General features: G+C 39.7%; 1 protein-coding gene across 1 annotated transcript; it reads left to right on the forward strand.

Moving 5' to 3' along the window:
• The first annotated feature begins 1,823 nt into the window (after window positions 1–1,823).
• On the forward strand, window positions 1,824–13,181 carry pias4a (protein inhibitor of activated STAT, 4a). Its single transcript, XM_029500387.1, has 11 exons — window positions 1,824–1,874; window positions 3,780–4,161; window positions 4,287–4,371; window positions 4,467–4,508; window positions 4,708–4,798; window positions 5,551–5,679; window positions 7,573–7,678; window positions 7,917–7,990; window positions 8,097–8,257; window positions 9,425–9,576; window positions 9,708–13,181. Exons 1-11 carry the CDS (start codon window positions 1,848–1,850, stop codon window positions 9,980–9,982), a joined length of 1,524 nt encoding a protein of 507 aa, XP_029356247.1. The 5' UTR covers window positions 1,824–1,847; the 3' UTR covers window positions 9,983–13,181.
• The last annotated feature ends 286 nt before the right edge of the window (window positions 13,182–13,467 follow it).

Below are 13,467 nucleotides of genomic sequence, written 5' to 3' on the forward strand. Positions count from 1 at the left end.
GACTTTTGTGATTTATACTTTTGAATGTGGACATGAATTGATTTTAAAGTTGCACTGATAAAACTGGAATTTAAATAATTAAAGTGAGTTACTTTTAAAAAGATACACAATGAAGAGAAGGAATGTGTTGGGAAGCTTTTTTGGCCAACTATTAAGTTTACTAAAATATCTAATCTATTCAAACCATACACCAAAACATAAAAAAAATATATTTAAAAAAATAATACAACACATTGCTCACATACTTTACTCTGTAATTTTCTTCTCTTAAAGATTCTGTGAAGGGGTATCAAAATGTTAACATCAAATTGAAAATTGCAAGTGTCTCATATTTTCATTTTTCTATAACCTTGGGCCTATTGACCCCTGAACTGTGGTATTCAAGAAATTTAGGAACTTGCTGAATGTATTTAATTATTGGTCCACATTATTTGTCATCATGTGGATCTAAGTAAGAGTGTTGGTTCGGTATGTAGCAGAATCTGCATCGTTCTGTTACAGAGGGCATGAATGAGTGAATGACCATATTGCCCTCTTCTGTTTAAGTAATGGAACATGAAACACATGCCCAAATCAAAGTGCAGTGCTTCCTTTACATTATCGCACATTTATTTTCTAATCATCTGCAATCAGCTGTGTCATACATATCAATCAAATCAAATCAAATTTATTATTATAGCGCCAAATCAATCAACAGAGCCACATCAAGGGGACTTTACATATAGAGCAGGTGTAGACCAAAATCTTTCAAGTCTTCAAATCTTTCAATTATCAAGAGACCCAACAAATCCGTTCATGAGCAAACCCCTGACAACAGTGGCAAGGAAAGATTTCCTTTAAGAGGCTGAAACCGCCGACAGAACCAGACTCAGGATGGGCGCCAACTTCCTTGACCCATTAGATCGGGGTGGGGGAAGAAAGTAATAAAAATTCAAGCCAAAACATACAGCTATAAAGTGTCATTTCAATTTTTTTTTTAGTTTCTATTAAAATTTTCAAATTTAAATTATATGTTACATATTACATCAACCACCTTAATGGCATACCAAGATATGCTCTTGATCTCACAGTTTTGTTTTATTGATGTTTCACATCCAATATAAAGCCAAAACAAAACAAGCCATGTTATTACATGATACTGCAATTCATTCAATTGATTTTTGTGTGTTCATGAAGCCATTCTTTGCCACAGATGAGGAGATTTTGGAAAATCTGGTCTGGATCCCCACAGAGCTCATAAAGATGCCCCCTGTATCCTTATTTAGATTTTAATAAAAGCACAGCTTGACGTGCTATTTGTGTTTTCGACATGGTGTGTCTGGTCTGTGCTTTGACGTGTGGGTGTCTATTTTTCTTTACACATTTTGACTCAATAATGAGCACACACTTTAGACAAAGCAGTAACTCCACTTCTCGTGGCTGGATGCAGAACCTGAACTGGATTTGAATGCCCGGAGAGGACTTTGAGGGACCATGCGACCAAATCCACTTGACGCCCCTTATTTCACACCCACATTGAATTTCAACAGTTTTTAAGGTACACAGTCACAATACCTCGTCACTATAAAAGCAAAACATCTTGGATATCACAACACCTCGACACTTGGTGTCATTAATGGACACCGAGGCCTGTTTTTGATCATGAGACCTGTCTCTTAGTGTTTTTAAAAAGTTGTACTGTAACTTTAAAAAACGTTGAGCCCGCCCATTTTGCGTGCAGCGCTTCGGGCCATGGGTGAATCCACGCTGTGATTGGCCGAAGCCACCTGTCCATCAAAGCGGACTCCGTCGTTCATTGGTGAAAGACTAGCCGTCGTCGCTGACTCTCGCGGTACTGCTGCACGAAGATGGCGGCCGAACTGGTGGAGGCGATGGCAAGTAGAGCTTGGCTAGGTTTGGTTTGATGGGAGGTGGGCGCGGGAATGTCGGCCGATACGCCGCCCGGTCGTGGGGGGAACCTGGCGGCTTTGTGTGTCTATGTTTAACAGTTTGTGCTCTCAGAAATGTGGGATATTATATTCACGACGAGACCGACTGCCCAGCACTGCTAACGTAGCTAGCCTGCTAGGTTGTGTTAACTAGACAAGTGCGTTGGTAGAGCTAGCATCATGCTGGCTGTGAGGGGAGACACCGAAAATGAATGATGGAACCACACAAACATTTGGGGCTTCACTGCCGACACGCTCCCCGGCGTGTTAACATGTCACATTATTTGTCTCACGGTGAAGTTCATCTGCAGTGAGCTAGTCAGTATATTGAGCAATGCACCTGTCAAAATGTCCAGTTCCCATAATTGAATGCCGACAGTCCAGCCTTTAAGCAAGCTAGCCAGCCGATAGCTACATGGAGGGGGGGGGGGGGGGTATGTTGATGATGAAGACTCTGCAACACTACTGTCTTTATGGCTGCAATTCTTTTGCGCAGCTCGACCAGCTAATGTTCAATGGACAGCTGCTGTGTGCAAATTGATGGAGGCTCAGTGTTGGCAGCTATTACAGCAAATCGGACAGGCCAGGCTTTTCCATTCACAACAACAGTCCATGTGTTGCCCCATAATACTCCACGCTGCTGCTGCCCGTTTAATAATCATCTTCATGTGGATTGTATATTTAATCTTATCTGGCATGTCCTGAGATAATAGATGCCACTTAATAAGTTGATACTATAGAGAAGTTTAGTTAGTACCCGTAATGTGGCTCCATAATGGTGAGGAAAAATAGACCTTGGTGATGTCAAGGCTTGCATGCATTTTCTTTCAGTATGCAGTGATTGATATAGATGGTCTAACAGCTTGGTTGTCAGTGCTCAACCGGGGGTTTATCCAGAAATCATCTGATTGATCACAAATATATATCTATTCCACTGTTTTAAAACATTGTAATGAAAGTGAAATTTGTAGAAGCTAAACATTTCCCAAGGCAACTTAAAAAAAAAAAAAAAAAAGAGGAGTGGTGTGACTTCGTACTGTATCTTACTAAATCCCCTCCATGCCTCTGTTGGATTAAAGGGCCAAGTACAGGTGCTAATTTTAGCAGGTATCAAACACTTGAAGACACCTGCCATGCCATCTAAAATGCTGCAAGTACGTTCGTTAAATAATGTTGTAAAAGCCTGTCAGAGGTTAATTTAATGGATGTGTAAGGCAAGAAATCCAACAAGGCACCAAAATATCAGGTTTTAACAAGAGGGCCTTTTAAACACTTTTTTTTTTTTTTTGAAGAACAAGCATTCTGAACCCCACAGGATGTAAACATGTCAGAATGCATTTTTCAATTTGGTCACACAAAGACGTCAACACTGGTGCCTTACAGATCACAGTTCTGATGCCAGACTGCAAACATGCTACCTAAAATCATACACAGTGGTGCATTATTCCAACCTTCTTAAGGGTAATATAAGAAGGAATGTAGGTGTTAGATACTAGTGATTTTTCTTTCTCTTTTTTTTTTCTCTCATAGCAAGTAATGCCTTGGAAATTCAGACTACAAATATATTTAGAAAAGCAAGAACAACTAACAGCTCTGGAAAGAAAAAATCTTTGCAATTGTTTCTGATGAGACAGCAGTAGCAGGAATTCAAAGCTATTAGAGCTTTGTTGGTAAATAGCTTTGCATTTCAGTCAAGCATCAATATGTGTAGGATTGCACATTGCTCTCAAAATGAATCTGTCTTGGTTATTAATGCCACTATTATTTTGCCATATTATTGCCACTCTAACTTCAGATAAAAACTTTTTCTCTGTGTTTTATAGCCCAAATGTTGTCTTTTCTTTCTGGTAGAACATGGTGAAAAGTTTCCGGGTCTCAGACCTGCAGACGCTGCTGGCCTCAATGGGCCGCAGCAAAAGTGGGCTGAAGCAGGACCTGGTGGGACGCGCACTGAGGCTGGTCCAGACCGAGTACAGCCCAGAGCTTCTGAAAAATGTCAGACAGCTCTATGAGTCGCGCTTCCCCAAAACATCTGGCTGGCTGGCAGCACGGCGTCCAGAGGGTGTCCCAGTTGCTTACTCACCCCTCAGCTCCTCCCCCACTGCCACCTCTCAGGGCCCAGACTACCTCAATGGCATTTCCAAACCGCTCCCCACACCTGCAGCAGAGGTCAAGCTGGTGCCGCTTCCCTTCTACCAAACTTTGGAGACACTGTTGCCACCAACAGAGCTAAGTATGTGCAGGCTTTATGTTTCTTTTATCCTTCTGTTTAAATAATTCTATTAGGAGAAATATTCTCTCCTAATAAATTATTAAGCTATACACTGTGCTATAATAAATTTGTCTGCACTTGTACAGTTTCCCAGAACAATGAGAAACTGCAGGACAGTCAATGCATATTTGAGTTAACACCAAACCAAGCAGATCAGATCAGAAATGCCACGTAAGAAACTCCGTTTTCTCAGCACTCTTCATCACTAGTTCAGTGTAAAGGTGTAACTGAGCCTCATTTTAACCTTTGACCTTTTATTTTCATAGTGAAATTCGTCCAGGAATCAGATCAATCCAAGTGGTTCTGAGGTAAGTTCCCATTAAAACCCAGTAGATAGTTAACAATCTGGTTTTCTGAATCAGAATTTTTGTGCATATGAATAAATTGGAAAGGAAAATAAATCATGATTAATAAACAGGTTTGAGAGATACATAGATGATCATGATTATAGATTGAATTGTCTGCCATTCTTATGATGGCAATCTTTCTCTCTTGTCACTTTTGCAGAATCTGTTACACAGACTCCATTGGTGTCCAGGAGGACCAGTATCCCCCCAACATTGCTGTCAAAGTTAACCAGTCCTACTGTCATGTACCAGTGCGTTGATTCACTTATTTGACCATAACCATTCATTTAGAGTACAAACATAACTAAAGCAGGGCAGTTCTGTTGTTGTCTGTTTTTTTTTGTTTTGTTTTTTTTTCCCAGTGATTACAGTGAGCTACCTGTTTTATAAATGTGAGTGAGTCATTGGTTTTAGGAGTTGTGTGAGAGACTTACTGGCTATTCATGGCCGAACTGGCCACATGACGTTTTGCAATGATTGATTACTCAACCTCAAGACAAGAAAAAGAATATGCAGTTAGAGATTTATATACAGATTTAGTACAACAGTAGTTGAGAGTTATATACAGAGTTTAATATACAGACAAAGCTGGAAACGAGTGACAAATATGGAAATATTATTTACTGGCATCAAGATAGGGGCAAGCAGATGAGTCTGCACAGTTAAGATTTGAATGTCTTTTCAATTTATTCATTTGTGGAACATAAGGCAAAATGGTTCTTCTACTTTTATTTTCTCCTATTTACTAAAACAAATAAACATGCTCTTCCTGCACAGGAGGAAAATTTGCTTTCAAATTCATGTAACTCATCAGAAGCTGATTGTAATTTTGCTTTGTATAAAACAGTGACTTTACAATAATCACACTCAAGAGCCCTTAAATTATTTAGTGTTTTAAACTGTATCAAATCATAAGTGGGAATTTCAATACCTGGGATCTAAGAAAATGGCAAAATCCATTTAATTTATAATAATTTATAATGTTTTTGTGTGCCTGTTTCAGGGCTATTATCCATCAAATAAGCCTGGAGTGGAACCCCGTCGTCCCTGTCGACCTGTGAACATTACTCCTTGGTTGCATCTCTCCAGTGTCACCAACAGAGTCACCATAACCTGGGGGAACTTTGGCAAGGTCAGAATCTCATATGGTGGCAGCACGGCAATAAGAGCCGTATCTTCCATTTGTAGGTTTCAAAGGACATCCAAGTGAGACATTGCTTCAGAGACTCGTGTCTCATGAATCAAGAGTTTTGTTTTAACTGTTTGGCCTTGAGTGAGATACAGCTAAATTTTGACTAACTATGCAAATTAGTTGGCCTCTGTCCCCACAGAGGCTTTTTGTAGAGCACATTTCCTTGAAGGTGTGCGTTATCCTGATGTGAGCAGGACTTGCAATGAGCCATGGGCTACATTTTAAACCTTCTGACCCTTAATTATAGCCCCAAGCATCCAATGTGTCTCCAGCAAAGCCCCTAAAGAAGTCTTTTGACAGTGAAGTGCCGAATTACATCAATTGGATTCTTGACCTCTTAAAATCCTGATTCTGTTGTCCAGCTGGAAAACTGATGAATACACGCTTACCTCTGGTCCTCCCTCTTGAGTAGAACTCTTATGTAACCCAACTAGGAATGAGAAACGTGAAGGACGAAACGAAACACAGTAAAATAGTTTTTGTTTTTTTTGTTTGCAGTTTTCTTTCTGTATCAATGACGTAATTAGTTAATCAGAAGATAATCGTATGTGTTTAGATTATCTTTTTGAGCTAGTTTTAAAGTGAAAACGTTTTGATCTTTTTCTGTGGCTCCAACTTTGAGATGATATACAGTTACAAACAGAATGTTATTGGGATTTGGATAAAACATCTGAAGGCATCGTGCAGCCTTGTGGATTTTCTTATTCGGCAGCCTGCATTAACCCTACTTTAAAATCTGACATCAGAAAATCCCTATGGTGAGAATATAATAAAGTGAGACTTTATTTTGTTTTGTTTTTTTTTTCTTTGCAAAATAGCTAAAAATGGAAAAACCTAAAATTTCAGTAAAAATAAATCAGCCTTACTGCTTGAGCACAAACTACAACGATATCGCCCTAAATTGAATTTACTAGACATAGATAAAGGTAGAGAGCTGTGGATATAAGATCCCACAAATCACACTGCATGTCAGGACAAAACACAAGCCATGAAGTTCAAGGACTTGCTTGGAGCTTGCCAAATGGCATTTGAAGGACTAACTCCTTTTGGGCAGAAGTCCAAACGCTGTCTGGTAAACACCAGCCGCTGGATATCACCTGACTTGGTGATGGGAGACATGGGTGTAGTTGAGGGAAGGATAATTGAGTTTCAGAGAAGCTACAGGGTGCTTGTGACCTAAGACTGGGCTAGATGGTTTAACTAAGCATGTAACAACGAAGCCAAGACAATGCTGGAATGGCTTTAGGACTGTTTCTATTCATCATTGAGTCTAGGCTTTCATGGGTCTCTCAAACAAGTTAAACATCTGTGGAGACTTTTCTAAATGAGAGAAAATCAAAAGACTTCTTTCGTATGAAAGTGAAATTTGTAATTTGTCCTCTAGTTTCCATGCTGATAGGAGAGGAGCAGCTCAGGGGTATGAAAAGAAACCTGATGTTATGAGAAACCCATAGGCAGAGACCCCTTGTATTGTATTTCATTCATGTGTTTACTACAGATTACTGTGAAGACGGCTTGAAAATAGCTTTTTACCACTTGGTTAACAGCAGGCTGGCTCAACTGAGGTCCTCGTCTTTACTTTCATAATGACGATAAATTATGAACCTCTGACTCCATACTGTAAGGCATCTTTCTTTTATAATGTGTGCAGTATATTATAGCTGGAAACTCACCTGCATTTTATGTGTTTGCATAATTCATTTTTAATGTTAATACAATCAGCTTTTTTCCCAACTGGGTGGGAACAATGCCAACTTTATTTGACTTTTTTTTTTTTTAAAGTTTGCTTTCCCTCTGAACTCCCTGCTCATAAGCTGTGAACCTGTTTTTCAGCGGTACTCAGTGGCAGTGTATTTAGTGAGGGTCTTTACTGCAGCAGACCTCTTCAGCCAACTCAAACTCTGCTCTGTTGAGAGTGCAGAACGCTGTCGTGAACGCAGTAAGTGTTACTCATAAAACCTTATCGCCTGCTTTCAGTTTTACAACTTTACAATCCTAAAGATCACTCATTTGATTTTTTGTTTGTACAGATAATGTTTGTTCAAGCCTTTTTTTTTTTTAATTAAGACCTTTGTGGCACTTTTTGGTTGGACTTGAGGCTGTGAATTTATTGTTATACATTGCAACATAGATAGAAAATGATTTGTCATAATGGATTGTCTGTCATTTATGTACAGTACAAGACAAACTACGTTTTGACCCAGAGAGTGAAATAGCAACCACAGGGCTCCGGGTTTCTCTTATCTGTCCAGTGAGTATACTTGCACAAGAAGTTTCCTAAATGTTTGTTTTGCAATCAGGTTTGACTTTTAATATTGTTGTCTTTTTTCCGCCTCACTTTCTCTTCTATTTCCTAGCTGGTAAAGATGCGGCTCGGTGTGCCATGTCGAGTTTTAACTTGTGCCCATCTTCAGTGTTTCGACGCAGTCTTTTTTCTGCAAATGAATGAAAAGAAGCCCACGTGGACATGCCCTGTTTGCGACAAACCTGCTCCCTTTGAGCTGCTCACTATTGATGGGTAAGCAGACAGAAACATGCTTTAACTTGCCCCGCAACTGCATCATTTTTCTCGTTTTAATATATTCTGAAAATGGTAACAGTAATTTTAACAACTCTCTATTGAAGCTGGAGTTGGAGAAAAACTATTAAAGCTCCACAAATGCCAAAGCCTTTTTAGTATTCTTCATACAACTGAACAATGAATGTATCTATTGTGTTTTCATTACAAAAGCTTTGTATATATTACCTGTAACAAATTTTCAAGTATCAACTCTGCTATATTTCTACAGCTGATGTGGTGTTATAAATGAGGGCTGAACAATAAGCAAAAAGTCATATTGGAAGATAATGCCTTGGAGGCAATGGACCACCATTTTAAGAGGAACAAAAAAGATTTATACTTTTTTTTTTTTTGCTGGGGGATTTACCAGAAATGAATTGCCAGGGCGTACAAGCACCATAGTATTTCATTTATAATGGCGCGTTGTGACAGACTTTTGCAGCTTGAGCTTTTGGATACTGCCTTTGGCCATATTACATTTTGTGTAGTAGTCTAATGTTGTTGGACTTTCCCAACAAAAGAGCTGCACTCCACCCTCTTATTTAGGATTTAGTGACAAGAGAAGTGCAGATTTCCTAGGAATTGCAGATTCTTGTTGTCCCTCAATCATTTCCCGAAGATGTTTTTTGGGCGTGTAATTTCTCTCAAATTCAAACCGACTCTTTTAGGTGCTTCCTAACTACCTACAAAGACTGAAGGTATTGTGTTACAGTTTGGATTTGAGCTGTATTTGCATTGCCCAAGTTAAGCTTGTGTTAAACACCCTTCTTTAACTGAGCTCTAGCTTTCATTTTCAAAGGCCTAATCACTAAATGTTGCCAGGTTAGTAAATAAAATGGCTCTTAAGGCAGTGAAATTCTCAGATCGAATTAAGTTTTTAACCATAGAAACAAAGATTCTTTTGTATTTTGATGATTTTGTCATGGAGTGTAGCTTGAGTGTAATAGATTGCTATTTAATGATAATGAATGAAAGAAACTTGAATGCTCACCATGTCAGACAGAGATCTCTGCAAACTGCAGGAAACCCATGCAGACCCCTGCTAAACAATGATCCTCCAATTTAGTTCTCAACTCATTTTCTGATGTCCTGTAAAACAACTCTAACTGCTATTATGTATTTCAGGCTGCTTTCTGAGATTCTGAAAGAGACAAGTGAGGACATCGAAGAGATTGAGTACCTGACTGATGGTTCCTGGCGACCTATCAGAGATGACAAGGAGAGGGACAGGGAAAGGGAACGCAGCAACACACCAGAGTACCCTGTTGTTGATATATGTATGTGTCAAACCTTATAACGTTTACTGCGTCATCTGCATTTGTTCCCTTTTTTGTGTTTCCCTGTAGTTAGTTTGCTTGAGGTTGTTGGTAATTTAATCTTTTTTTCTAACGGCATCTTTTGTTTACAGGCATTCCTGAAGCGAACGGTCATTCACCGGCTCACAGCAGCACCAGCCTGACGGGCAAATCTGGGAGTGGTTCTGTGGGGATGGCAGGAGTCACAGGAGGACCCGCTGTGGCACCAGGAGGAGGTGCAGTGGTGGATCTGACTCTTGACTCCTCATCTGAGGAGGAAGGGGGCGGGGCAGGAGGAGACAGTGAGGACACAGAGGACAGCGCTGACAGTCCTGCCCCAAAGAGGGGCCGATACAACTACGACAAGGACCTGGTCACTGCTTACTGACCCCACAGCTCTGTCCCCTCATAGACTGACACACACACAGAGACAGAGAGGCAGCAGGGGGCTAAAAACTTGAGGACAGGAACACAGTAATCCACTAAATGCAACAACCCTTCCTTATGCCCAAACATCAGAGCCTTTTAGCAGCCCATGTTTGTATCCAGACAAAACAAACACACTCAAACAGGCACTGTTAACGAATCTTCAATCTAGATTGATTAGGATTCCTCTTTGTACTGTACACCACTGGAAGCAAATCTAACTCTTTTTGGCTGATCGTCACCTTGCAGTGAATATCTGTACCGTCCTGCCTCTACTAAAGAAACTGAATGGATCAAGCACCCCAAAACCACCACCACCACCACCACCATCACTACTACTACCCCCTTTCCTCCTCTCTAGACAGTTTCCTCTCTACCACCCCATCTCTCTTTATATTTGACTCTGAATTGCAGGCTCTTTTAGCCGTGGCCATTCAATGTTTGCGTCTCTGACTTTTGTCACGTTAGTGATGAACAGGCGATTTGAAAGTGGAGGTTCCTCAGTAGTTTTTGGTAAAAGGTCAAAAACAACTAATGGAAAAAGAGCATGAATAATTCGGGGGAGGACAATGTGGAGGTATGTGGAGTGTGATGCAAATTTAAACTTTCCTATTGTGTTATTTCTTTGTTCAGAGAATTAAATCAAAGCTTGAAAGGGTTTTTTCAGGAATTTATCCTTTTAATTTTGAAAGGGCAGCACACAGTACTGGCCTCAATGTGTGATGCTTTCCATTTTTATTTTATCCTTAGATAAGAGAACCTACCTCAGTCATAAAAACTTAGCAGACTGACCAGAGAGTAGCTGAGAAAGAAGCAGAGAACAGAAGAATTGAGTCTTTCTGAAGCCAATTTTACACTGGAGATTTTGTTTTCCTTCTTTTTCTTTTTTTATTTTCTAACTCCATTGTTCCATGCAATTGTTTCCTCTGCAGCAACTAGATCTTTGAAGGGCAAGTAAGCTTGTGGATAAGTGAGCTAACTGTAGGTGATGGTTGGAGTGATTGGTTACCACTGTCCAACATTACTGCAGTTATTTTTGCTGTAACATGATTCATTAGCATTAATATCAGCATTGCAAATGGATGTAACTCATCAAAGTTACTGTGCGGCAGTTGTGCCAAAGCGGGTCCATTAAGAATTCACTGAATAGAAACAGTTTTGAAATTTCAGTGCCTCCCCCCTTTCCCTCTGTTAAGTGGTGAAGTTTGGAGCTGTGGTGTTCTAAGACTAGCTGAGCTGGCCAACAGATGAGACCCCAGTCTTAAAGGTATTTTATTTCAGTCGTGAATTATTGAGGCTTTTCCAGTTCAACAAATGGACAGAAAAACATCTGTGGTAACGGACAGTTATGGAACAGGATAAAGCATTTTGACATCATTCTCCGCAAGCTTCATATTTATTTAACTGCTTCATGTTCTCTTAATAGTTATAATAAATTGTTGTAGTTCAGAATGAACAGGATATTGGAGCTGCAGAAAGCAGGTCCTGTCTGCTGCAGTGGTCTAGGCGATGAGACAAGAGGCTCAAGGCTCCTTTTCTTTCCCTGTGAATGAATCTGACCTGGGTCAAAGAAGCAGCAAAGAATATTTTGCTGTGGAGGATTCACCATGTCTGACACAACAAAACGTAATGAAGTGTCAGTGAGAGCGACCCCACCAAGCTTAAAGCCATTGATTGGATTACAAATAGTCCTGTCTGGTACAAGTGGAACTGCTTCAACCAACGATCCCCCTTGGCCTTGTTTCAATGTAGATAAGGTCATATCTATTTGCTGGAATAGAATTGGACTTTAATTGCTACATGCTGTAGGCTTACAAGTAATATTCTTCTGCACCTGCACTAGTATTGTAAGAATTTGATTGCTGTTCCTCAGACAGGATATAAATGGGCTGCATGTCCAGGCGTAGGTTTTCCTGCAGGAAGGGCATCATTGGCTGCTTAAAGAGAAAAAGGTGTTGCTGTGTTTCTAGAGCTGTTTGCACATTCATCTAAGTCATCCCAATTTATGGCTTTTTGTTTTCATTTTAAAGCCATTTTAAGTCAGGATCAGTGACCATTGAGCTGATCTCTTCCACCATCTCATGCATGGGAATTTAAAAAATGTGAACCTAGAAAGGCAGCAGTCCTACTCCACTGTAAGACACTTGGGAGGGGAAAAGTAGTCTCATAAGTTATGCATGTTATGTTTCCCTCTTTCGTCATTCTTTTGATGTGGTTTAATCACACACAATCTGGTTTTCTTTTGCCTTGCTCAAATGTATAGAGAAATGACATTTACACATTGATCCAGGCCCCTGCTGTTGGTAAGTGCATCCTACGATCGAGTTGAAGACTGAAAACGTTGGTCAAATATGGTCTTCCATTTTTTTCCCCCCTTTTGACACATTGACAAAGGTTACAAAATCAGTATAGTGGTGAAAATGGATCTGTGGCACTTTGCCTGTACTACATCAGAGTGTGTCCCTGAGAAGGATATTAGGCGCTATATAAGGCGCTTTGAAGCAAAATAATGTAAAGAACTCTAATACCTGTCTTTAACTAGGAAATTTGTATTTGTAAGTAACTGCTATACATGAAAATGAAATTCTTCAGTTGTTGCTAGATATAGAAGGTCATTATTTGAACGGATCTCCGAAACTACTTTTTGCCTTATGGTTAAACGTTAGAGGTGGTGCAGGCTGCTTCTGTGAATCTGAGCCAGATACGTCTGCAGGTTGGGAGCTGGAGAGAGCTGAGGGTCTGGTCTTTTTGTAGTGGCATCTCCTTCTTATTATAATGCATAAGGTAGCATGGGCAGAGGCTTACAATCCATGATGTAAATGTTTGTGTTTTGTTTTTTTTTTTGTTTTGTTTTGGGTTTTTTTTTTTTATATATGTTCATATTAAAAGACAATAAAATTTAAATAATATTTTATTAAGCCTTGAATTGCCTCCAGTTGTTCCTATAGGCAAACAGACAATAAGAAGCTTTTGAGGGCAGCAGCAACTGCAGCTGATGCTGCTGACGACTGAGAGAACTGGTTCAGGGTGGATTCTTATGTCCTGTACCAAATGCTCAAATCTGAGGATACATTTGATGCCTGTTGAGGATAAAATTGTAAAATTTAAAATGACTGTATTCTAACAGCTGTTATTGACGTGTGGAATTAATTAAAATCAGTTCTTAAAATCCCGTCTATTGTTTTATTTACAAAAAACAAAACGGTCAAATGCTTTCAGCTAGACAGCAACAGTTGATATCTAAATCTACTTGGGGAAAAATGCGTGGGGTCGCTCAGATTACCTTGTCAGCAACTTAACCCATAATATTTTTATTTCAGGAAAATGGAAATAAAATTGTGTACCATAGTATATTCTGTTTCTTTAAATACAGAGATGATTGTATTGTCAATCTGGATCACTGACTTGATCCACATTTTATTATTGAACTTCCAACTTGAAGTCAAC

Source organism: Echeneis naucrates, chromosome 4, assembly GCF_900963305.1.
Source record: "Echeneis naucrates chromosome 4, fEcheNa1.1, whole genome shotgun sequence".
Lineage (NCBI taxonomy): Eukaryota > Metazoa > Chordata > Actinopteri > Carangiformes > Echeneidae > Echeneis > Echeneis naucrates.

Excerpts from the sequence above, each read along its gene's own strand:
- pias4a (XM_029500387.1), top strand. The coding sequence starts at position 1,848 with ATGGCGGCCGAACTGGTGGAGGCGATG. Across the intron at positions 4,162-4,286 it reads GTTGCCACCAACAGAGCTAA|TTTCCCAGAACAATGAGAAA; the intron begins GTATGTGCAGGC and ends GCACTTGTACAG. Across the intron at positions 5,680-7,572 it reads CCTGGGGGAACTTTGGCAAG|CGGTACTCAGTGGCAGTGTA; the intron begins GTCAGAATCTCA and ends CCTGTTTTTCAG.